General features: G+C 40.6%; 1 protein-coding gene across 2 annotated transcripts; it reads left to right on the forward strand.

Moving 5' to 3' along the window:
- The first annotated feature begins 5,129 nt into the window (after positions 1 to 5,129).
- Positions 5,130 to 22,510, forward strand: si:dkey-119m7.4 (uncharacterized protein LOC560629 homolog). Of its 2 annotated transcripts, XM_051409914.1 has the most exons (11): positions 5,130 to 5,999; positions 6,767 to 6,870; positions 7,049 to 7,203; positions 7,648 to 7,816; positions 8,233 to 8,356; positions 9,987 to 10,096; positions 13,037 to 13,248; positions 13,332 to 13,440; positions 14,532 to 14,744; positions 15,811 to 15,928; positions 20,327 to 22,510. In XM_051409914.1, the coding sequence occupies exons 1-10, from the start codon at positions 5,643 to 5,645 to the stop codon at positions 15,887 to 15,889; spliced, it is 1,632 nt and encodes a 543-aa protein (XP_051265874.1). In that variant the 5' UTR covers positions 5,130 to 5,642; the 3' UTR covers positions 15,890 to 15,928; positions 20,327 to 22,510. The 2 variants fall into 2 exon arrangements, with proteins under 2 accessions (XP_051265874.1, XP_051265873.1); XM_051409913.1 differs by lacking the exon at positions 20,327 to 22,510 and having other exon boundaries at positions 5,131 to 5,999; positions 15,811 to 18,073.
- The last annotated feature ends 239 nt before the right edge of the window (positions 22,511 to 22,749 follow it).

Consider the following 22,749-nt stretch of genomic DNA (forward strand, 5'->3'; position numbering starts at 1 on the left):
CTGGGAATGAGAATGGGCTGTCAAGTGTGTAGGAGAAACTGTAGTGGCTGCAACACACAAAAAGCCCTATATAGAGTCAGTGTTTGCTTTGTCCGTTCTGGGCTACTGTAGACACATGGCAACCCACAGGTCCGTAAATAAAAACAGCTCATTCTCAGGTAACAACATTTATTCCAGGTGATTATACACACATGAAAACATACCTATAAATATTATATTCCATTTCTGACCATAGAACGTTACATAATGGGGCTTTTAAAACTTTGTTCCCAGTTTGTAACAGAGGCCTTCTGTTATGAATTTGTTGTCAAAAGGTTATATACAGTAAGGGCACAGAAAACCCAGATGACATCATCAGGGTTAGTTTCTCACAGATGCAGTCTATGCATGGTGCCACTTGTGCTCTGTCTTCACAGGGTTCCTTACATTCAAAGAAACTAGTTTTTACATCCACGTCTGAAGGTAAAGGTGTTTATAGCTCTGAATGGCTTCACTCGAAAGCAGGGTAAGAAGCCGGCCTTCACTTGTTCAAATGTAAAAAGTCTGACAACAAGTACTGTATACACGACCAAGAAACAGTTTCTCCAGGAGACATTTAGCTGGGAAAATTGAATTTCTCAAATCCCCTCCACCAATTAGAGTGTTGGTGGAGAAAGATGTTAAGACTTTAACTCAGAATCAGAATCAGAAATACTTTAATAATCCCAGGGGGAAATGATTTGGCTGGAGCAACGTAACAGGCAGCATGCAGCTTTCACGCAGCTTTTAACTCAGTTGCTTAAAGTTAGTAAAAGTGAAAAACAAAAGAAATGACCAAAGAGCAAAATTAAAAAAAAGCTAAAAGGGACAGATCACGAGTGAAAACATGAGTCAACCTTGGTCAGTCATTCAATGGATGGAGAAAATTTAGGGATTTGAAAGCATTCAGAACCGATCAGGAATTGGCCCTCTTTTTCTAGACAGGTATGTAATTTGTCTGAAACAATTTTAGGCGAGACATTTGTAACTCAGTAACAGAATCTTGCTTTGTATCTGATCAGCACTGTCTAGTTTGACAGTATAATCTGAGTTTGCTGCGTTGAGCTGGACGGACTCCCTGAGAGCGACCTGTCAATCACAAGGTAGCCCCTCCCTCTAAATGGGACCATCATTTTACTAACAGTATGAACATCATGCTGTATGGAAGAAGACTGAAACTAGAGATTGATACCATAAACTCATTAGGAAACTGTTTACTGAGCTAATAAATCAAGTGAGAAGTCGGCTCATTTCTCCAAAAGTCTGCATGGTATCAGTGTTTTGTTCCAGCCAATGGAGCTCCCCCTTCTGGCCTTTACATAGAATGCAGGCTTAAGACACTTCGTCTGCTTCACTTTACAGACCCAGAAGCTCTGTCCGTTATATGTACTGTCAATAGTTTGCACCTTAGCATATATTGCAATTGACTGTGTACAGTCCATGAAAGTATACAGTAGGTTGCAGTGAACATTACTGTAACTAAACTGGATTATAAAGTTACTTTTTATGTTGGCCTTTCTACAGAGCTGTATCTTGCCATTGGCTTATGATTTTGAACAGCTGTGTTTACAAAAGAAAAATGGTATTAAAAATAAGTTGCATCATTCTATCACTCCTTTTCAGAACAAATGTACATGCTACAAAGATCGAGATCTTTAAAAACATATGGCTATTGACAGTCACAAGTAGGGAAGTGCTGTACTGAAAATAGGACTCTGTAGAGTCTCTGAGGCGCATTACCCTGGTGCGGTCATACACAGACCAAGAGAGAACTACAGCAGTGTGTATCCTGGATCTTGGGAAGAAGGAGAAAAGCAAAAGGCCATTCAAAGATTCCCAAACCATGAAAGAATGTATGCTGGCTGTCCTGAATCAATTAGTGTGACCAAAAGCTAAAAAAAAAAGTTTTAAAAAGGTGCTCAAAAAGGCTTGCCCATCTACATTTCCTCATTTTAAAATTTGTCTCAATTGAATTGTTAATTGCATAGCCCTGTTGTAGTCAATATGGATGTAAATTCACTAATTAAGGAAACAAATCTGTCTTATTAAAATATCTCTCGAAAAGATCAATTATAATCTCTGACTGGGGTTAGATAAAGACGTAATAATACTTTTACTGATAGAGTATTGGAGTATATGGGAAAAGCTGATCTGTAGCTTTGTTTCATCAGATGTTTTACACAGGCAAAGAAGGTGACATTCCTGGGAAACGGAAGAATTTAAGATAGGAAGTTGAGATAAAGATGAAGTTGTAAAAGTCGCAGCCTATCCTCCCCCAAAAACAAACAAACACACACACACACACACAGAAAGGAGCATAGCAATGTTTGGGAATGTTGTAACATTCTAGTCTTCTTGTAGTCTAAGCTTTAAGATTTTTATCTGTACATGTGTAGTTAGGCTAACATCATTGCACCACTTGGAAACAGCAGGAATTTAGAAAACAAAAAAATCAGAATTTTGAAAAAACATTTTTACACTTTGCTGACGTGGAAAAGTTGGTGTATTGTTAAATCATGACATACACAAAGCATGTGACTTAAATGTCCACTGAAACTTCTGCTCCACTAAAGAGATAAATGATGCCAGATGAAAAAACACATTCCTATCCCAGGTCATCAAATACTGATGCCGCTTTGTCACGCCGCTTGGTGTCATATAGAAGCACAAAGTCCTCTTTAAATCTGTATGAGACGCCTTTATATACACATGGTTAACATTGTGAAGCAGTTGCAGTTTTGTTAGGTTTAGGCAACAAAAGTACTGGGTTAGGTTTAGGAAAAGATTATTGATGATTTAAGTTAAAATAAATATGGTGCTTGATACAAGTCACGTTGCCATTACTTCGTCAAAAAGTAGCGTACGTTGCATCATGTAAGGTAAAACGTTAACTTTTTATTTCACATGGGACACAAACAGTGGTCTCCTGGGTGAAAGTCCTGTGTTTGTACACAGATGAGTACACTGGAACCTTCCTGAAATTAATACATGAAGTAAAATGGAATGTCATATTTCCATCACTTTCTCCACTTGTTTTTCTAGAGTGTTCAAGGTTGGACTGGACCTCTTCTAATTACATAATCTCAGTGCATTCTCTGTCTGCTATGGTTTGATAGCACCCAACTGGAGAATTAGGGCAGTGACTTTATGAAGGTTTCTAAATCTGATTGAGATACAGTGTCAACACATTTGCAAATAATATTTCTACAATTGTGGCTGCATTATTATGACAGGAGCCACTTTAAGGAAGGAAAAAAGATTGAGATTTTGAGAGGGAAGTTCCAATATTGAGAGAAGAAAGCCCAAAATTTACAAGAAAAAAAGTATATATTAATAGTAATAGTAAAAGTTATGTGTCAGAAGTGTGATGTTGATCTAAAGTTAGACGTTACGTCAATGAACCAGTTAGCATCATACAATCAGAAAGTTTAAGATATTGAAATGTAAATGAAACAAGTTACATGATGCTTTGGAGTAGTGGCTGGAGCACAGTGGGAATTGTGGGTAACTCAAGCAGAAGGGAGTGCATCCATGGCAGGAAAGTTATTAAAGCTCAGCAGGCTTTATGAAAATGATATGAGTTGCAGCCTGCCTGTGCATTACGTTGTTGCTCTGCTGGTACCGTGTCCAGTTTAGACTGACACCTGTCGCCCTGTCTGGGAGTATCTCTGGATTAGAACATGTAGTGATCTAACTGTTTGCTGCTCTTTATCAGGAGTCTGGAAATGAATAAGATGTGCATTTGCCAAACCAGGCACAAAGTGCTGATCCTTGAAGCCTCTTCTCTCATACAACAGTTTGAAAACAACTCTGATAAAGCATAAATCTCACCATTCAATGGCTTCTTTTAAACACAAATGCTAAGTTGTCCACTTCTGTTAAAGTGCAGCACATATCTGTTTCCCTAAGCTTTTCAGTGGGAAACATCCTGGACTGTGAGAGACAGTTCTGAATCAGGCTAGGCGTCGGTCTTCAGACGGAGTGTAATGTAGCTCAGGGACGAGACACTGCAGTCCAAACACGAGTCTTTGAAAATAGTAATTGTGGGTTGTAGGTAGTTACAGCATTAGAGATACAGTTTGTGAAGAAATGCTAAAATGCACATGAAATCCAATCAGCCGAATCTGACCATAATATGCAATATTTGGTTCACAAAGCAACCTACTTTATTCGTGAAATAGTATGACATGTTTGAAATTATTACGTTGTTTTTATATTACAACCTTTTTCAAAATTCAAAACGTTTCTCTAGAAATATTCAATTTTTCTAGATTTTTTTTCAAAATATTATGACTTTTGTCTCAAAACAAATTATTTTTTAAATATTAACTTTCTTTCTCTCAAAATATCATGACTCTCTCTAAATCCTGATATCTGGTGTTTGATAAATTAAGTGGTTGATAAAATTTGTCCAGATTAGTTCATCTCGGTTGGCTCTATGCTATCTTGGGCTGTGTTAACTGATGATGTTGAAATGAATTCACCATCAAATATCCGTCCATTTCCACTGCAGACACAACTGACACAGATATGTCTCTGCTCAACTGGGTAAAACTGAGATAGCTGACACAGGGCTCCTGCTCATATACATAAAACCCCTCACAGTATGAGACACAGTGGAGCCACACACCTCATCACAGAATGCCAAACATCAGTCCTCTTAGATTACGCCTGGGAGCTCTGTTCCAGTTTTGTGAATGGTTTTGATCGCAATGTCCGCTTCGAGCCACATGTGTGAGCCTCACCCAGAGTAAGGAATCACTCCTGTGTTCAAACTATGCAACGGTATCACATGAGATTAACTGATAGGGCAAAGAAATGGGAGCTAGTTAGGTGAGTAGCCAGAGTAGCCTTCATCCCTCCCTGCTGTATTAATCTACTTCTTTTGTGTCACCAGTTTAGACACTCCCTGACGTGCTATCGCATGTCAGATGAATTACTGAATACCAGTTGGAATGTGGATGTCCTTTAACTGGAGTTGATGTCCCACTGAGAACAACTGAAGAAGTCTGACAGCAGAAATACAAAGGTCATATAACCTTGTGCATTTTCTCAAAAACAATGTGACAATGAGCAGTCTATGTCAGCGTTAAGGTGTTTTTGAACTCCTTTCTTACTTGACTCCATAAAAGTCTATGCCACAAACTCTTGGTATAAAGCCAAAATGCGTTACCTAAGATAAATCTTATGTTATGAAACTTTTTGAGTGAGAGAGGGCGGGGAAATAGACAAAAGCAGCTGCACGGTCATCATCACACAGCAGCTCCTCCCATAGAGGGCAAACACCTCCCTCCTGCTTTAGTTCACTCCCATCACACTGAGGTTAAATCACCCTCAGACAGCTCCACAGTCCACTACAACTAGCCACAGGTTGCTCTCAGACTGGAACACAGATGTGACTGCATCTGAATGAGGATACTAATTCTCTACCTGTTAATCACCAGCCTGGCACACATTAATTTCAGTGTTTGATCTTAGACATTTGACTGACGTGTGGCTCTCTGCCTTTATCTGCCTGAGCATTTTTGGCCGCTCCCCTTAGGAGCACGTTTGGACCTCCTGAACCAGACCGATCATTTGCAGAGTGGCACATTTTAAGTGTGCATCTACAAAAAGCCAGAGGAATGAATTTTGATGAAATTCTCTGTCTTATTGGGGGCTTTGGGAAGTTCCAGAAGATCTTGTATGTATGGATCTGTGTACCTCAGATCTTTCTGGCATTCCACATGCTGGTCTCTGTCTTCACCGGGGCTGTTCCTCCACATTTATGCCGCTCCACGTGGCCCTCAGCGGGCGTTCCGGCCTCTTCGAACTTCAACCTCAGCCTTTTGTCCGCCCCTGATGGCAGAACCGAACTGTCCTGCGCAACCCCCTTGAACCACAGTGGTGCTGTAGCTGTTGGCGATGGGCACCCTACAGGGAGCTGCCAAGGGGGCTGGGAGTATAGCACAGAAACCTTCCAAAGCACCATAGTAACTGAGGTGAGTGATATACAAACAACCTCCCTGACAGGCTCTCAATTCAGGATTTGAACCGACCTAATATCTACATTTTCTCCTGATGTGTTTAACATTAAAACTTCATGCAGCTAAGGAAATATGGAGGGGCTTAACAGTTTAATTACAGTGTACTCTGGTGATATCCGAGACTGGGTTAAAGAGGGTGATGGTTGAAAGATGGACTCCTGGAGCATAGGCATGGGACATGGCTTTATTACAAAAAGATGAAAACTCCAAAGGCTCAGGAGAGGTCCTAAAATGCTGGAGTGTTTCTTACTCCATCAACATTAAAGTGTTAAACTAAACAAAGTGATGATAACTTGATTTATAGAACTACAATGAGTGGGCGCTTATCATTTAAAATGTGTCTAAGGTCGGTGCTAGAAGAAAGGTCATGAGGTCATTAAAATCAAATGGTTTATCCCCTTTGGAGCATGAATGTGCTAAGCAAATTGTTTGCTAAGCAAGTTGGTGCACATGGAGTGTCCAGAATAGAAATGGTTCATTATCTGGGGAGTATGAATAAGGAATCTGCCCTTTTCATGGAAAATGAAATTGAAAGGTCAGGGGGTCACAAAAAATAATAGGAGTCACCCTCTGGGTAACATGAATATACAAACCAGAATTTATGGTGATCTAGATAGTAGAGGTCTCACCACTCTTGACCCACAATTTTCATGCAGCTATAGATTTTTTAATTCTTTAATGAAAGATGTTCTCATTTAAATGCTTTTCTGTGCTTCTTGCAGTGGGACCTGGTTTGTGATAGTGCCAACCTGAACAACATGGGCGCCTCCATCTACATGTTTGGCCTCCTAGTTGGAGCAATTGTGTTTGGGAGCTTAGCTGATAAGTAAGTTTGTCCATCTTCAGAGCAATATTTGAGAAATTGTGAGACACCTATTCCGTGGTTCTGTCCTCTACCTTACTTTTTGGAATTGTTACTTTTTCAATTCACATCGTAGAATTTTGCATTATTTTTCATATTTTGTTAACATGTAATGACCAAATTCAGAAATGTCTTGTTCCAGGTACGGTCGGAGGATCATCATCCTCATTAACTTGGCATCCCAGGCAATCTTTGGGGTTGGCGCTGCTTTTGCCCCTAATTTCTACATCTACATAGCCCTCCGCTTTATGGTTGGAACATCCATCTCTGGTGTCATCATGAATGCCTTTGTCCTTGGTCAGTGTATTTATAGAAAGTTGGGAAACATTTAATCATTATGGCTTTCACAATTGATAAACTCAATCAGTGCAATGTGTATCCTATGATTAAATTAAAATTACAAAGCATGCAGTATAGTGTCTAAGCAGGCAGATTGGTGTGGTTTTGTTTACCATGCTTTTGAAATATCCTGCTATGGGACTTATTGTATGCTGCCACCCCAGTACAATGGAGAGGAATGGAAGTCAAACTCAATAACATCATGTCTTTCCAGAAAGAATGTTGCAGGTACTCAACAGTTTTCATTAGCAACTGTTTGGCTAATAACTGTTTACTGATTCATAGTGTCACTGATTAACGGGTTAGGAAATAGAGGCAGAAGCACAGTTTCATTAGTGGATATCTCAAATCTGTTTGTTCCTAAAGATAAATGTGCCCCTGTCCTGTTTGTGTGTCGTACAGGCACTGAATGGACAGGATCCAAGCAGCGCATGCTGGCTGGTATAATCACTGACTACTTCTTCGGCTTTGGCTACATTCTGCTGGCCGGAGTGGCGTACCTCATAAGAGACTGGCGTAAACTGCAGCTGGCTATCTCAGCACCTGGATTCCTCTTCATCTTCTACATCTGGTGAGTGGGCAGCAGCAGAGTGACCCAGATTTGATGCAGTGTGTACTGTACGCCCAGAAAAACACAGTTTCCCAAAAACCTTTTTTAACAGAACCTTCAACAGACTGTTTGTGTTTGTGAAAGTCTATGATAAAGAAGATCCCTTTTATCCCCTTGATTGAAAACAAAATGTGTAGCGAATGCTCAATGTCATGCATGATTGATGCCAAATTCCTCTTATATTGTTAGTGTAGCAGGAAATACACTGACCCACTTTGAGGAGTATTTCTTTGTTTGTCTCTTGCTATAGATCTTACTTATTACTTGTCAAACATGTAACAATGTTACACCTGCCCCCTTTCTTCTAGCAGCGCAGTGGGTAAAGCACACGTATTTGTAAGTAGGTCACCTGAGCAACTTATCTTTAACATTTTTAGGGTGTTGCCAAAGTCAGCTCGCTGGTTAATGACCAACGACAGGAAAGAGGAGGCATGGGAACTGATCCGGAAAGCAGCGCAGATGAATGGGAAGCCCCTCAGCAAAGATTTGGAGATGTGTCAGGTAGAGATGAGACATTTTTTATTATTTACTAGTCTGTAGATGTTTTAGATTTACTAGTAGGTTATTTAATCTTTTTTTTAAAATGTCACCAATAATAACAAATATCCATCACAGCCAAAACTGATGTTGTAAAATTGAACATTTACTAAGCTTCACCCCCCTTAGTTACCTGTCAGGATTTCTGTTCTCGCACAGCACATATGCCACTGTACAGTGATAACGGTGGCAGATTTACCATTGACTTGCTTAGACAGTGACTGCCTTGATTTCAGATAGAGGTTGGTCAAAAGCAGCATCTTGTTTCTATTCAGCAACTGTCAGCTCTAGCTAGCTTATCCGCTCTAATTAAAGGTCCAGTGTGCAGGATTTAGTGGCACCTAGTGGGGAAGCTGCAGATTACAGCTCCCTCGCTTCACCCTCCCCTTCTAAGCTCGAAGGAGAAACTACGGTGGCTGGGAAATGCCTGAAGAATGTGAACAGCCCTATCTACAGCCAGTGTTTAGTTTGTCCATTCAGGGCTACTGTAGAAACACGCCGGTTCAACATGGCCGACTCCATGGAAGTAATTTGTAGATTAAAACCTCATTCTAAGGTAACAAAAATATAATAATTCTTATTTTCAGATGTTTATGAACAAATAAAAACGTGCCTATGAGTATTATATTCTGCCCATAGAGCCTCCTAAATGTTACACACTGGACCTTTAAACTTTTATTCAATATTGGCTCATGTTGTTGTTTTTTTATGTTTGCAGCTAAACTAGTTATAAAACAAGAATTGGTGGAGTCTAAAGTCATCATTCTCACCAGTTTTTGATCCATGCAGAATATGTGGAAATATAGAATCAGCATCATTCTTGTATAGCAGTGTAGAGCTAGAAAGTCCTAGTATGAAAAGGAACAGATCAGACTCTTACGTCACTCTACTATAACCCAGCTTGGCTGCTTAATTTACATAATTGTTTGTTTTTTCAAACAATATGTTTTCAATTTTAACATTACAAGAGTTAAGGCTTTCAGAATGAGGACTGACCAATATGTTTTGCAAAGGCAACACTTCTTGGATAAAGTTGGCTGAGGTTGCTGGAGTGTAAACTTCCCAGAATCAAATAAAAAAGCAGGACAGAGCTGCCAACAACAACAAAAGTCTAATCCAGGCTTCCACACAGTGTGAAATACTCAGGGTTGCCACCTTCAGTGTGGACAAATAAGGGACACCTTGTTAGTGGCCCCATGCCTCGGGACACAGATCAAGCGGGGGGGTTTGAGTGTCAGACTCTCTTTTCAGCTTCTTACTCGCAGCTGAAAATATAAAATGGCATAAAGCAGGCAAGTAAACAAAATGTAGCGCTTGTAAACATGCAACAAAATCCCATTTTATATTTGATTAGAAATGACAAATGAATATCAAAATCATGATTTGTAAGTCACCTCATTGATCATTACTGCACAATACTGAATAGTTCCTCTTGCTTTAGTAATAGTGCGAGTCAACTAAGTGTATCACATAGGCACTCCACTCACTCCATTATCACTTTGCATAAATGTTTCATTATCATTTAAACATGCAAACTACTTAAACAGTGCTGTGTTTTGTCTCTTACTAACTGTCTTACTCACTGTGTCACCAGGTCTATAAAAGTGAGGAGCGAACAGAGAGAGCGAAGAAAAAACACTCATTCATAGACCTTGTTCGAACCCCAAAAATGAGGAAGCAGTCTCTGATTATTTTTTATCTCTGGTGAGTATGAGCAGAACGTCCCCTCTCTCTTTTATTAACTTTAAGACTTGACAAGGAGTTTCGCCATTGGCCATTGCCAAATAAATAGGCGCAAACAAGCCTGGCTTTTTACATCAGAGGTGACACACATATAGCTGATCCTTATAATAACCTTAATGAATTATGTGCTCTCCTGCCTGTGTGTGTGTGTGTGTGTGTGTGTGTGTGTGTGTGTGTGTGTGTGTGTGTGTGTGTGTGTGTGTGTGTGTGTGTGTGTGTGTGTGTGTGTGTGTGTCTTCATCTTCTTGTCTCTCGCTCTGTTAAGACACAACTGACATGTGGAATAAGTACATCATTTTAAACACAATCACAGACAGCAGTGATGCTGTTTCTGATAAATATAGGAGTGGCTGTGGTGTCCTTGGATAGCACTGCATTGCTGCAGTAAGAGTACACAAATTTACTTGTGACTTTATTTTTATTTGTTTGGTGTTTTACAATGACCCGCCCAAACAGCAGAACTTCTTGTTTTCTTCTTGGTAAAGCAGGAGGGGCACTGGGAGGGACATTCCACATTCCTAACTGTCTGTTCAACTTTGCTTTTCCAAAGCAGTCCTCTCCACCGTCTCTTGTCAGCCTGTCAGCTGTGTTCAACCTTGCAATATTTGAAACTGATACCATTTTTTTCTTTTCGTATATTTTATTTATGATATTTAAATAATCTTAAAAAGTGGGCAAACCCCAGGGGAGAGTATATTTATGATTTAATTTAATTTCTTTATACCTCTAAGTACGTATACACATTTATGTAAATAGAAAAATGTCAGTTCAATGTGGCGGCCTCCGTAGAGACCCACTCCTTCTGTAGATAAAAACAGCTGAGCTAAGGTAACAAAAACACAATGGTTCTTATTCCAGCTAATTATACACTAATGAAAACATACCTATGAATATTCTATTCTATTTCTGACAATAGAAAAGTTACATAATGGGCCTTTAAAACTTTGTTTCCAGGTTGTAACAGAGACCTTCTTTTATGATTGAATATTATATTCCATTTCTGCCAATAGATCCTCCTCAATGTTACACGCTGGACTTCTGAACTCAGAGGCTGCATAAAGGGCCAGTATAAGATAAATAAGTTTGTTTTTTAACTGTAAATCATGCAAAACCACTCTAGTCCCAGAATAAACATATAGAGCGGGAATTGAGCACAATAGTTCCTTTTTAATCACATGTTATGCTATACACCATTCATTTTCAAATTCCTATATCATAGAGAAGATAATGTACATTCAGAAAGAATTCCGATGGACGGTTTTACAAACTAAAGAGAGGATAAGCATACAGGGATACTCTGTAATCTGCTGTGTAACACTACCTCACCAAGCACAAGGCTTTCTGCATAAAGATCATTGTATTTGTACTAAAATGTCTACAGACAACCAGAATATCCCTTTAAAAACCAGAGTAGCTTATTATTTTCACAAGTTTATTTTTACTTATTTGCTGATTTGTAATAGTCAACTGCATGTATATTCCCTTTGTGTAAAAGCTTTAAGTAAGACAGCAAACAAGGGTGAAAGAGTCTCCAGTTTATAGAACTGTTAAAAGGAGTTCCCCGGATTAACGGCAGGGGTTTGCGGCAGATCGTTAGCAACACTGGAATGTACATGTGTTGGTGTTAACGAGGCTGCTTTCTTTCACTGACTGAAGGCAGCGCAGAAAGCTGCTGACACAGTGAGCCCAGAGCACTGCACACATACTGTGTATTGAATGGTAGCCTAACAAGTTTGGAGATCCGTCTAGAGATTCTTTTGTTGAGACTTGTTGAAAGTGTGAAAGTTGGCAACGCTGTGTAGTTCCAAACTGATTTTACAGAGCCAGGCCAGCTCTGCCTGTTCAGAAAGTTTGATAAGTCAGCAGTGACCGTCACTGAAGCCCCTCTCAAATTCTGCCCATTTTGTGCAAAGAGTCAGTCAAATAATATTATTTGTAACTTTTGAATGGATTGTAAGAACATAACATAACTTTAATTAGCACACTGATTTGCTGGAGCTCAAAAATGATAACTCCTATAAAAATAACTTTTTGTCATATTTTCTGAAACATTCACTATATGCTGACAGTAGTACCAGAGACAGATAATGTGTGGAATAATCTGGTTCCTCCTAGTGCTCTTAAGGGTCTGAAAGTCTCAATGAAAACAACCAATCAGAGCCGAGAAAGATAAAGAGACGCTTTGGGTTGGTGGCTTGATGATAGTTGTTTGCTGAGTCTCATTCCCAGCGTCGGTATTTAACCTGAATAAAATGAATAAAGTGCAAACAGAAATTTGCACTTTGATTGGACTGTCCAGAGATCTGACTAGCTATCGTTTGAGAACACAAGATATGGTCTTGGTGTCTGCTCCAAGTGTGCAGACCGAACTGTGTTAGTACATATTCGGTTGGTACTTGTCACTGTGCTTAGGTAATATAAATGTTTTTGACACATTAATGTATATCTCGTATGTTTTCTTGTGGATATTGTTGTTTTTATACTGCTGTTTTGGCCAGGTCTTCCTTGAAAATACATTGTTGATCTTAACAGGTCTGACCAGGTTAAATGAAATAAAACATTATAATATGATCCACACTGGGATAATAAATAACCGGGACAGGGATGATACTGTATGTGCACAGGGGAAAAAACTATTTAAACCACAGTTTTGCCAGAGACAACAGCAAATGAATAACCAGAACAGCTGCTGAATAATATAGACTGTAGAATATTGTGTTTTGGAGCTCCCGGTAGAAACCTCCTGAACCATGAACACTGAAGGAATCTTAACTGGGAGAAGCTATCTCCAGTGATGGCAATGGTGGTGTGTCAGTTATGTGGTGAAGGTAACACAGAGGTCATACAGTTACAGGAAGGACGTTAACTGTCCTCCAGAATGATGCTGTTGTTCTGCCTCAGGTTTGCCAACGTGCTCGTGTACTACGGTCTGTCTCTCAACATCTCTGACTTTGGAATGAACATCTATCTGACCCAGATGATCTTTGGCCTGGTGGAGATGCCTGCACGCACTATCACCCTGTTCACCCTCAACCGCTCCCGCAAGATCTCCCAGCTGGCTTTCCTGGCTGTGGGTGGCACTGCCTGCCTGCTGACCATCTTCATTCCCAGTGGTATGGACAGTTAATGGGTTTTTTCCGCTATGTTTCCAGTCTGTCTGAAGGTTTCCCTCACTTTTGTTTGACCTTTCCTCTAGACCTGTCTGTCATTAAAACTGTGCTGGCAATGATTGGGAAGTTTGGGATCACGGCCTCTCTGTCCATTATTTACGTCTACTCAGCTGAGGTGTTCCCCACTGTTATCAGGTAAGTGTTTCCTACCAAACACACTTGAGTAGGGAACTCACGATTCAAAAACATCTAACAAAATGAGACAGTATTAGGACTGAGAAAAAATGACTTTATTCTTCAGAGAAATATTTAAAAAATATATTTCTCTTATATTTTCTATATTTCTTATTATAGAATGCTTTTTTATCTCTGAGGTAGTGTATAAACTCTTTGTAAAAGTGATGATGTCTTTGAGCTTTGATACCTCTACTGACGTCAGTAACATAGGACGTCGAACAAGCAAAGTCAAAAGGAGATAGCCCCCTCTGCTGTTTCCACCACAATTACTTTTTCAATCTTCACATATTTGTAACATGATTTAACTGTCTTGCGATATATCTTTACATTCCCACCCTAGAGTGTTCCTGACTATAAGGTTTTGCTACCCAGCAAGGTTCCTGTGCTACATTTGAGACCATTTAACAGCTTCTACTAAAACCAAACCCGCTCTGGCTGACGATGTCCCAGAATGCTTTACTTTAACCTTTGATGAATGAAGACCTGCCTTTCTTTCTCCTCTTCCACCATTCTGAAATGATGATCACCATTTATATTGATTGCTTCAAGACCACAATGACCCTAATACAGTACTGTCCATCCACATTGTGGCTTACACCAGTGAATCCCAGCCAGGGTTATGTGTACCTCATGAACTCCAGCAGTTACCAGGGGCTACTTGGAAAGATAGTTTCTCAGCTAATTAAAAAAAAATTCAAAAAATGTTATTTGATTAAAAAAAAAAAAAAAACATACATGCCTCCCCCCAACCCATTACTACTGTATTATATACAGATCAGCCATAACATTCTGAGGATTGCCTGGTGAAGTGCCCATGTGGTCATAATGTTATGGCTGATTGGTGTATTTAGGCAATAGCTGGTCCCGGGAACTCTTTTTAACAGTTCTATTAACTGGAAACTCTTTCAAAGCAAATAAGTAAAAATAAACTCATGAAAATAATAAGCTACTCTGGTTTTAAAGGGATAATAATAATTGCTTGGAAAGCCTGGTAGCAGAGGAGCTGACTCAGCAGTGCTCAGGTTCTGACTCTTTTTGTCTTCTCGCAGACAAAATGGGATCGGTATAGGCTCCATGTGTGCTCGGACCGGAGGGGTCCTGGCTCCCATGATGCACCTCTTGAGGAGTATCAGTCCACAGGCTCCCATGATTCTGTGTGGCCTGTGCCCTCTGCTGGGCTCTGCCCTTACCCTTCTGCTACCTGAGACTGCCAATAAGCCCCTGCCTGACACCATCGAGGACGTGGAGGGATCCAACCTCAGGTATGATGCCACCGCTTTCAGACCGTTGTCATTAATAGGGTCAGTTCACCCAAAATCCAACAACCACAAAAAACTTGGAACTACCGCCCTGTGGTTCAGGGTTCCTTTTTAAGAAATAATTTTCCAGGAATCTTCCAAGACATTATCCAGGTTTTTTCTTGACAATACAAGACAACACTGGCTTACAAACGGTCATATAAACTTTGGTTTCAGGCAATTTGACTACATTCATTTGTCCACAGCCCATCGGTAACAGTTCAAACCAAGAAGTAACACAAGAACTGTGTATTTATCAACCACAGCTGATATCAATAATCAAAATTTGATTATTATTAGTCTGTATGCAGGATATGAGAATTTCGCTTGCGGCCCTGGAAAAAAATGACTCGATGCCGAAAAAGATCACTGGAAGTCAGTTCCACTTTGCATCTGGCAAACCCGTTTGGAGTGTCATACGGTTTATCCTACCAACAGGCAAAACAGGAACCCAGGTTTATGCAGGACATGTGGGAACCCTGTGATTGTATGCCTCCACGAGCCAGTCAAGTTGCAGTTAACATCCCTATCTGTCCAGACTCATAATGTATGTAATAATAATTAATGAAGTCAATAGTTGGAAGGGATTTAATAAAAGGTATAAAGTCATTTTTGTAAAAGGTTATTTTATTGATCAGTGCATAATGGACCAACGACGAGCAAACTAAAGAGTGGAATCACCACAAGTTTAGGTTCTGTATATTACATACAAAAGCACTCAAACAACCTTTACTTTGACTCACCAATGATTTACTTGGCTCCCGGTGACTGAAAGAATGTCCTGAATATGAAAGCTATAGCTGGAATATGAACTGATGTATTCTGGTATGTAGACACAATCTTTTTGTTGCTTGGCTTGGGTTATTTCCCAAAGGTCATTATGAAAAAACTCAAAAACTTTAAATAAGTTGATTAGCATCTAGTCAGACCAAAAATGTTTCAGTACTGGGCTGTACTGTTTTTCATCAAAACTCTGTACAGAGGCTCAAAGCTGATTTGAATAATATGTTTCCATCTCTTTCTCTGTCAGTGAGGAGGATGGCAGTGGGAAGCCAGTCGTCTCCGAGGCTTCTCAAACAAAAACAGTCCGCAGCACCAGGACGGACTGATGGACATGATATACAGTATTTTTCAGGACTGTTCCAAAGGTAAAGTCTGTGCTTCCAGTGGAAGTCAATATTAGACTTTGTTTTAAGGGTCTTTGCAAGACACCCAGGTTATCACTATATCGTATCGTATACTGAAATGTATACTCTTTTTCACTCAAGTTCGTTTTTATAATACATATTTTCATTTGTTCCAGTGTGTTAAATATCATCGGCTTATATAATAAAATAACTGTCTTCTATGTTATATTATGTAATGTTGAGAATGAAACTTACTCTGTCAAAAGTTATGTACGAAAAAGCAAATGACAAGGTGCGACTGACACCGCTGTACATACTCAAAGTAAAATCTTACATCCATGTGGAGGTAAAAAAGAATTGTCTGTTCAGGGCTACTGTAGAAACATGGCGGTTCAACAGGGTGGACTCCATTTAAGGCGACCTGCAGTCTGTAGATAAAAACGGCTCATTCTAAGATAGCAACAAAAGTAACAAAAACACAATGATTCTTATTTTCAGGTGATTATACACTACACTTTATCCTCTCTCAGCTGTCAGAACACCTATTTTCCACCTATTTGGATGAAAACCAAAACAACAAGCTAAAAGATGGTAAAAGGTTCCTTGAGAACTGTGGGAAACTGCAGATTTGGCCGGCCGCCCTGCAACAAAGTAACCTGTGGACAGCGAGCCAGCCAGACCAGACCCAGGTAGTAGACGTTAGCACACTTCAATTATAAACGTTAGTGAGTGTGGCACAGTGTTGACACTGTATAGAGCAGAGAGAGAAGGCACTTGGGAGTGTGTAAAAATCAAACCCACATCCCTACATAGAAACACATAGAAATCAGTCCACAGCCAACGTTAGTGGACTCCTTTGGACTTTTGTGGAAAATCCGACCCACATCCCCAAACAGAAAACGAGGACGGAGGGAAAAGTCTCATAAAATTATATAAAAATGATAAATAAATAGTATTAATTGCTTTACAGTGAGCACATTTATTTTCCTGACAGCATTCACCTAAAAGTACAAAAACACTCCTGTCCACATAACCATAGATAGATAGATAGATAGATAGATAGATAGATAGATAGATAGATAGATAGATAGATAGATAGATAGATAGATAGATAGATAGATATACTTTATTGATCCCAAGCTGGGAAATTGCAGTGTAGCAGCAGCATTACACACAGTAACAACACACAGACATATTAAAAAAAAACAATATATGTACCAGTCTGGGTCTGGTTTTGGCCCCTTAGTTCCAACAAAGTTCCCTAGTTCCATATAATCTTAAAGCTACAGTACACAATGAAATCTTAGACAATAGCCTTCTTCCAACTTTGTGCCAACAGTTTGTGTCTCTTCTTTGTTTCAACATGACAATGCCCCCGGCCTGTACAGTGTTAGGGTTACTTTAAGGTGATACACTCCCAAAGAAAACACTTCCGTGTTGGGATGTTTGTCCTGTTAATCTATGCAAACACACAGACCACACAGCCTGGCCAGCCACAGCAGTACTATTACAGATTTGTGTATGTTTTTGTATATTTTTACCTGTATATTTCTGTCATGTAACAAGTATAAACATAAATCTTGGAACAGGAAGTTTGACTCAAACTGGCTGAGACAAAGTGGCACAGTCTTCTGTCAGTGCGGCCAGCGAATTGAACTAAACGTCCCGGTACCAGTATTATGAGAGCAGTAGCTGGTATTTGTCAGCTGAGTGGCAATAGACACTTGCAGATTGCATTTAATGTCATGAAGTTCAGGCAGTAAATAAACTGCTAGTATTTTAAAGTCAGTCAGCACTGACACAGTGAATCTCTGCTGTCTAGTCCATGGTCCATTTCTTGACAGAATGTGAAGTGCACTCAGATTTACTACAGTCATAACTAACTGTAACACTAACAGGAACTGTCTTGAAGGAAACACTCACATTCACTGGTGAACAGTGAGTATTACATCTTTTATGACAGCTCATCAACCAATACTTGAAATTCACTTTTTGAAAGTAAAAACATTTCAGTGTTTGATTTACATGTTCTCTTTTTATTGTGAAATTATTGGGTTGATGTATCTATATACTTTACATTTATACAGAGATTTTGCAGAACTAGAGTCTGTGACTCAAGTTGTGTTTTATTGACTTTATTTGTACAATAAAGATTTGTTAGCAGAATGTATGTGGTGCTCTTCCGTTAGATTGCATCGGGGGTTGTGGGAACAGGCTCAAATTAAGTAGAGCCTGACGGTTATAGGTTATTTTTCCCTTAAACAAATAACTTTATTAAAGAATATTATTAACATGTTAGCCGTTTGTAAGGTAAACACAGCTGTTACAAATGAGACTAATAAAGGTTCAGTTCCATTTAGTGTAGCAGAGCCCTTCAACACACAACAGTGCACACCCTGACTCTCTTTGACCTGAATGGAACGGAACCTTAATTAACCTTAACACCAGTGTCTATCCTGCCTTTCAAATGGCCGCTGTGGAAACAGGTCATTCCTTCAACACTGTGAATGTAATCACCCACATTGAGAGCCGTCGGTCTGGTTATTATGAAAGAGAAGCTCGCCTGTCAGCAGCCTGTTCTCCAGTCCTCTAACAAAACCAGGCAATATATGTAAAACATTGGATGAATTTTGAGCAGATTATTTCCTGTTTAGGGAACTTTTTTATACAATTATCTGTCTGTATTATGTATTTTTATCATTTTTAATAATCATACAGACTAAATAAGCCTCTTTTTTGACAAATCCAGTGTTTTGCCCCTGATGCTTGATCGTCGTTCTATTAGACAGTTTACTTTCTATCTACTTCACAGAAGTGAACCAAATGCTGAGATATAGAACTACTGTGTCTATTTTCATTTAGTTTTCTTACGTGCCTGAAAATCAAGAGGGCCTTGTGACTCCCCCAATGAAGCTTTGGCGACCCCCAGGTTGGGAACGAATGGTCGAGTGACTTAAAACTTATGACTGTTCACACTAAAGTCATATTGCAAAACCACATATGGACCACATATGAGAGTTTTGGATTACCTCAACACCGAATATGTAAGTAAAAACAAGACAGAAGCATATCAATAAGAAGAAGAGAGTATTCTATAACGCAACTGAACAATGTAACCTTTGAAAAGAAGATGGAAACTAAATAGCATCAAAATTGTTTTCAGTTTACTAAAAACTATTAATATAATATAACTTTTTTTGTATCCTGATTATGTATCTCAGTTACATGTAATCCATTACTCCCCATTTTATGTCTGCATCTGCCAGTGGGCCCTCACCATGAGAGTAGGCATAATAAATTCATTTCACTACGGCAAAAATCCAAAATCATGCTAGGGATGCATGATTTTGGATTTTTGTAACCTATTGTTACTTTACATACATTTAGATTTCATTAGTTACTCTTCAGAAAAGCAGTTACTTGTTGACTGCTGCAGTGGTTATTCTTGACTTAACTCAACACAGGTGTAGCATCACCTTTTTTGAAGTGTCAAGCAGGCATCATTTTGAAAAACCACTACTTCAATTTACTTGCTTAGTTTGGCTCAATTCCTGGATTCCTTTGGGATCATTGTTATGTTATTTGATCCCACAGACACTCAACCGTTGAGCCTGATATTGCTGTTAGATGGAACTTCAACTGCACCAAACACATAAAAAACTCTGTCCTAAGGCATTTGTTTGTTTCTGAACTATCTCTTTCACCAAACACATTAGGTGTTTTGTATGTGATCTCCTTTTGATAACTTATGTAATATTGTTTCACTTCTCCCTTGAAACTGTTTGGAGCCCCCCTGGGGAGGCCCACCGCCCTCTACATTATTGTGTATGCACTTTTCAAGCAGGACCTCAATGTCCGAGTCTGAGCATCAGTCATTTGATGATATCTGACAAAAAGGTTTATCAAACATTAAACCCACCAAAATAAATGATACAATAAAGTGTAAGTATAATGTAATACTCATTTGTGTTGGATGTAGTGTATGGATAACTCAGTTTTGACTTCAGAATACTGTTAGAACTTCATAATAATCTGTTCTCCAGATTTAGAATATCTGACTGTTAAATGCAGGCCCATTTATCTCCCAAGGGAGTTCACTGTGATCTTGATAACGGCTGTTTACATCCCACCAGATGCTAATGCTAGCTCAGCTATTGGACTTTTGCATGCTAGCATTACCAAAACACAGAGCACGTACCCTGATGCCGTGAATATCATAGCAGGGGATTTCAATCATGCGGACTTAAAGGCAGCACTCCCTAAATTCCATCTGCATGTTAAGTGTGCTACAAGGGGAGATAACACCTTGGACAAGGTATACTCGAACATCAAACAGGGCTACAGGGCAAGGCCACTACCACACCTGGGCCAGTCCGACCACTTGTCCTTGCTTTTAATCCCCGCATATGCCCCCCTCAGGAAAACTGCTCCCACCATCACAAAGACTGTTGCCACATGGCCAGAGGGTGCCTCCCAGCAGCTACAGGACTGCTTTGAGAGGACCAACTGGGGGGTCTTTGAACATCAGGATCTGGAAGTGTTCACAGATAGTGTTCTGTGCTACATTAAGAACTGCATAGACACTGTCACAGTGTACAAACGCATCCGGGTCTACCCCAACCAAAAGCCCTGGATGAGACAGGGGGTCCAGCAGCTGCTAAGGGAGAGGAACACCGCCTGGAGGTCTGGCAACTAAGAACTCTACAGCACAGCCCGAGCCAACCTGAAGAGGGGCATCAGAGAGGCCAAGGCAGACTACAGGAGGAGGATAGAGGACCACCTGAGCAGCAACAACAGCAGGCAAGTGTGGCAGGGAGTTCAGCATCTGACCAACTACAGACCCAACCTCGGAGCTGCTGAAGGTGACCTCGCACTGGCAGAGGAGCTGAACATCTTCTTTGCCCGCTTCAAGGTCACAGCACCAGAGATGGCACCACTACACCACTGGGCAATTGAGGAGCATGAGGTGAGGCGCACGCTGTGGGCCATCAACCCGAGGAAGGCGGCTGGTCCTGATGGCATCCTGGGATGCGTGCTGAAGGACTGTGCAGATCAGCTGGCTGGAATCTTCAAAAAGATCTTCAACCAGTCCCTGGAACAGTCCACTGTCCCACCCTGCCTGAAATCCTCAACCATAGTCCCACTGCCCAAGAAACCTCACATCTCTAGCCTCAACGATTACAGACCAGTAGCACTCACCCCAGTGGTGATGAAGTGCTTTGAGAAACTGGTCCGTAGTCACATCACAGCTGCCCGGCCCCGCAGCCTTGATCCCCACCAGTTTGCCTACAGAGCGAACCGATTTACAGAAGACGCCATAGCCATAGCACTACACACTGCACTATCACACCTGGAGCAGCAGGGGAGCTATGTGTGGATGCTCTTTGTGGATTATAGCTCTGCATTCAACACCATGCTCCCTCACAGGCTAGTAGTCAAACTGGGCGACCTGGGGCTTCCACACACCACCTGCATGTGGATCAATAGCTTCCTCTCCGACCGCAGACAGAGGGTCAGAGTGGGCCATCATACATCAACGGCCTTAAGCCTCAGTACCGGCTCTCCCCAGGGCTGTGTGCTGCGTCCCTTGCTCTACTCCCTCTACACACACGACTGCTCCCCTGTCCATCACAGCAACACCATGGTGAAGTTTGCGGATGACACCACAGTGGTGGGGCTCATCTCCAGGGGGGAGGGCGAGTCTGCCTAAAGAGATGAGGTGGAGTGGCTGTCAACATGGTGCAGGGACAACAACCTGCTCCTCAAGACCTCAAAGACCAAAGAACTCATCATAGACTACAGGAGAAATAAAACAGAGATCCCACCATTAATCATCAGCGGGGACTGTGTGGAGAGGGTGGCAGACTTCTGCTTCCTGGGAGTCCATATCGAGGAGGACCTTTCAGCAGAGACTGTACTTCCTGAGAATACTCAGGAGAAATAACATCACACAAAGACTGCTGGTGTCCTTTAGCGTGCCTCCATTGAGAGCATACTAACATACTGCATATGTGTATGGTACACCAGCTGCACAGCGGCTCAGAGGAATGTGCTCCAGAGGGTCATCAACATCGCTCAAAAGATTGTTGGCTGCCCTCTCCCCACACTGGAAGAACTACACAGTTCCCATTGCCTCAAAAAAAGCCCAGAACATCATAAAGGACACCCACCATCTTGGTCACTCCCTGTTTGAACTGTTGCCTTCAGGCAGGAGGTACAGATCAATTAAAGCAAGGACAAATAGACTCAAACACAGTTGTTATCCAACTGCAATAACTACCCTCAATGCTGCACAAAATAAAGTGCAATATGGACTCAGATATTAAATGGATCAATGCAAGGACAGATGGTATGCATGCCTGCAGATGAATGTTTATACTGTTTTTATGCAATAACTGTGTGTTCATTCTTTTTTTATGCAATGAATGGGTGTGTATGACTGTGTGTCTATGTATGCTGCTCGTGATGTTATATGTTTCTACTTATTTTTTTAGGTAACACTAGCACTTAAATTAATTAGTATTTTATATTTCCTTTTTTTCTATGAATGATGCGCTGACTGGAGAGCCTGTGACAATGACAATAAAGATCTATTCTATTCTATTCTATTCTATTCTAATTATGGTCAAACCATGCAGAAATAGTGATCTAAAACCCTGTTCCAATCCCATAATGCTATATCAAGTGTGATACAATGTGTCCTTATTTTCGTGGATGGTGTTCGCGTGCGAGTAGTGGTCAGTGTGATGGGAACAACTGGAGGTTATGAGCTGTGGGAAGCTGGCAGAGGGAGGTGGGGCTGTCAACACTGACCGGCCGGCCCGCAGACGTCAGACAGCAAC

The sequence above is a fragment of the Dicentrarchus labrax genome, unplaced genomic scaffold (assembly GCF_905237075.1).
Source record: "Dicentrarchus labrax unplaced genomic scaffold, dlabrax2021, whole genome shotgun sequence".
In the NCBI taxonomy this organism is placed as follows: Eukaryota; Metazoa; Chordata; class Actinopteri; family Moronidae; genus Dicentrarchus; species Dicentrarchus labrax.

Bases quoted from the DNA above. Each gene is read 5' to 3' on its own strand.
- si:dkey-119m7.4 (XM_051409914.1), top strand. From the start codon at position 5,643: ATGAATTTTGATGAAATTCTCTGTCTTATTGGGGGCTTTGGGAAGTTC. The intron at 8,357-9,986 runs GTAGAGATGAGA...CTGTGTCACCAG, and splicing joins AAGATTTGGAGATGTGTCAG to GTCTATAAAAGTGAGGAGCG. The intron at 13,441-14,531 runs GTAAGTGTTTCC...GTCTTCTCGCAG, and splicing joins GTGTTCCCCACTGTTATCAG to ACAAAATGGGATCGGTATAG.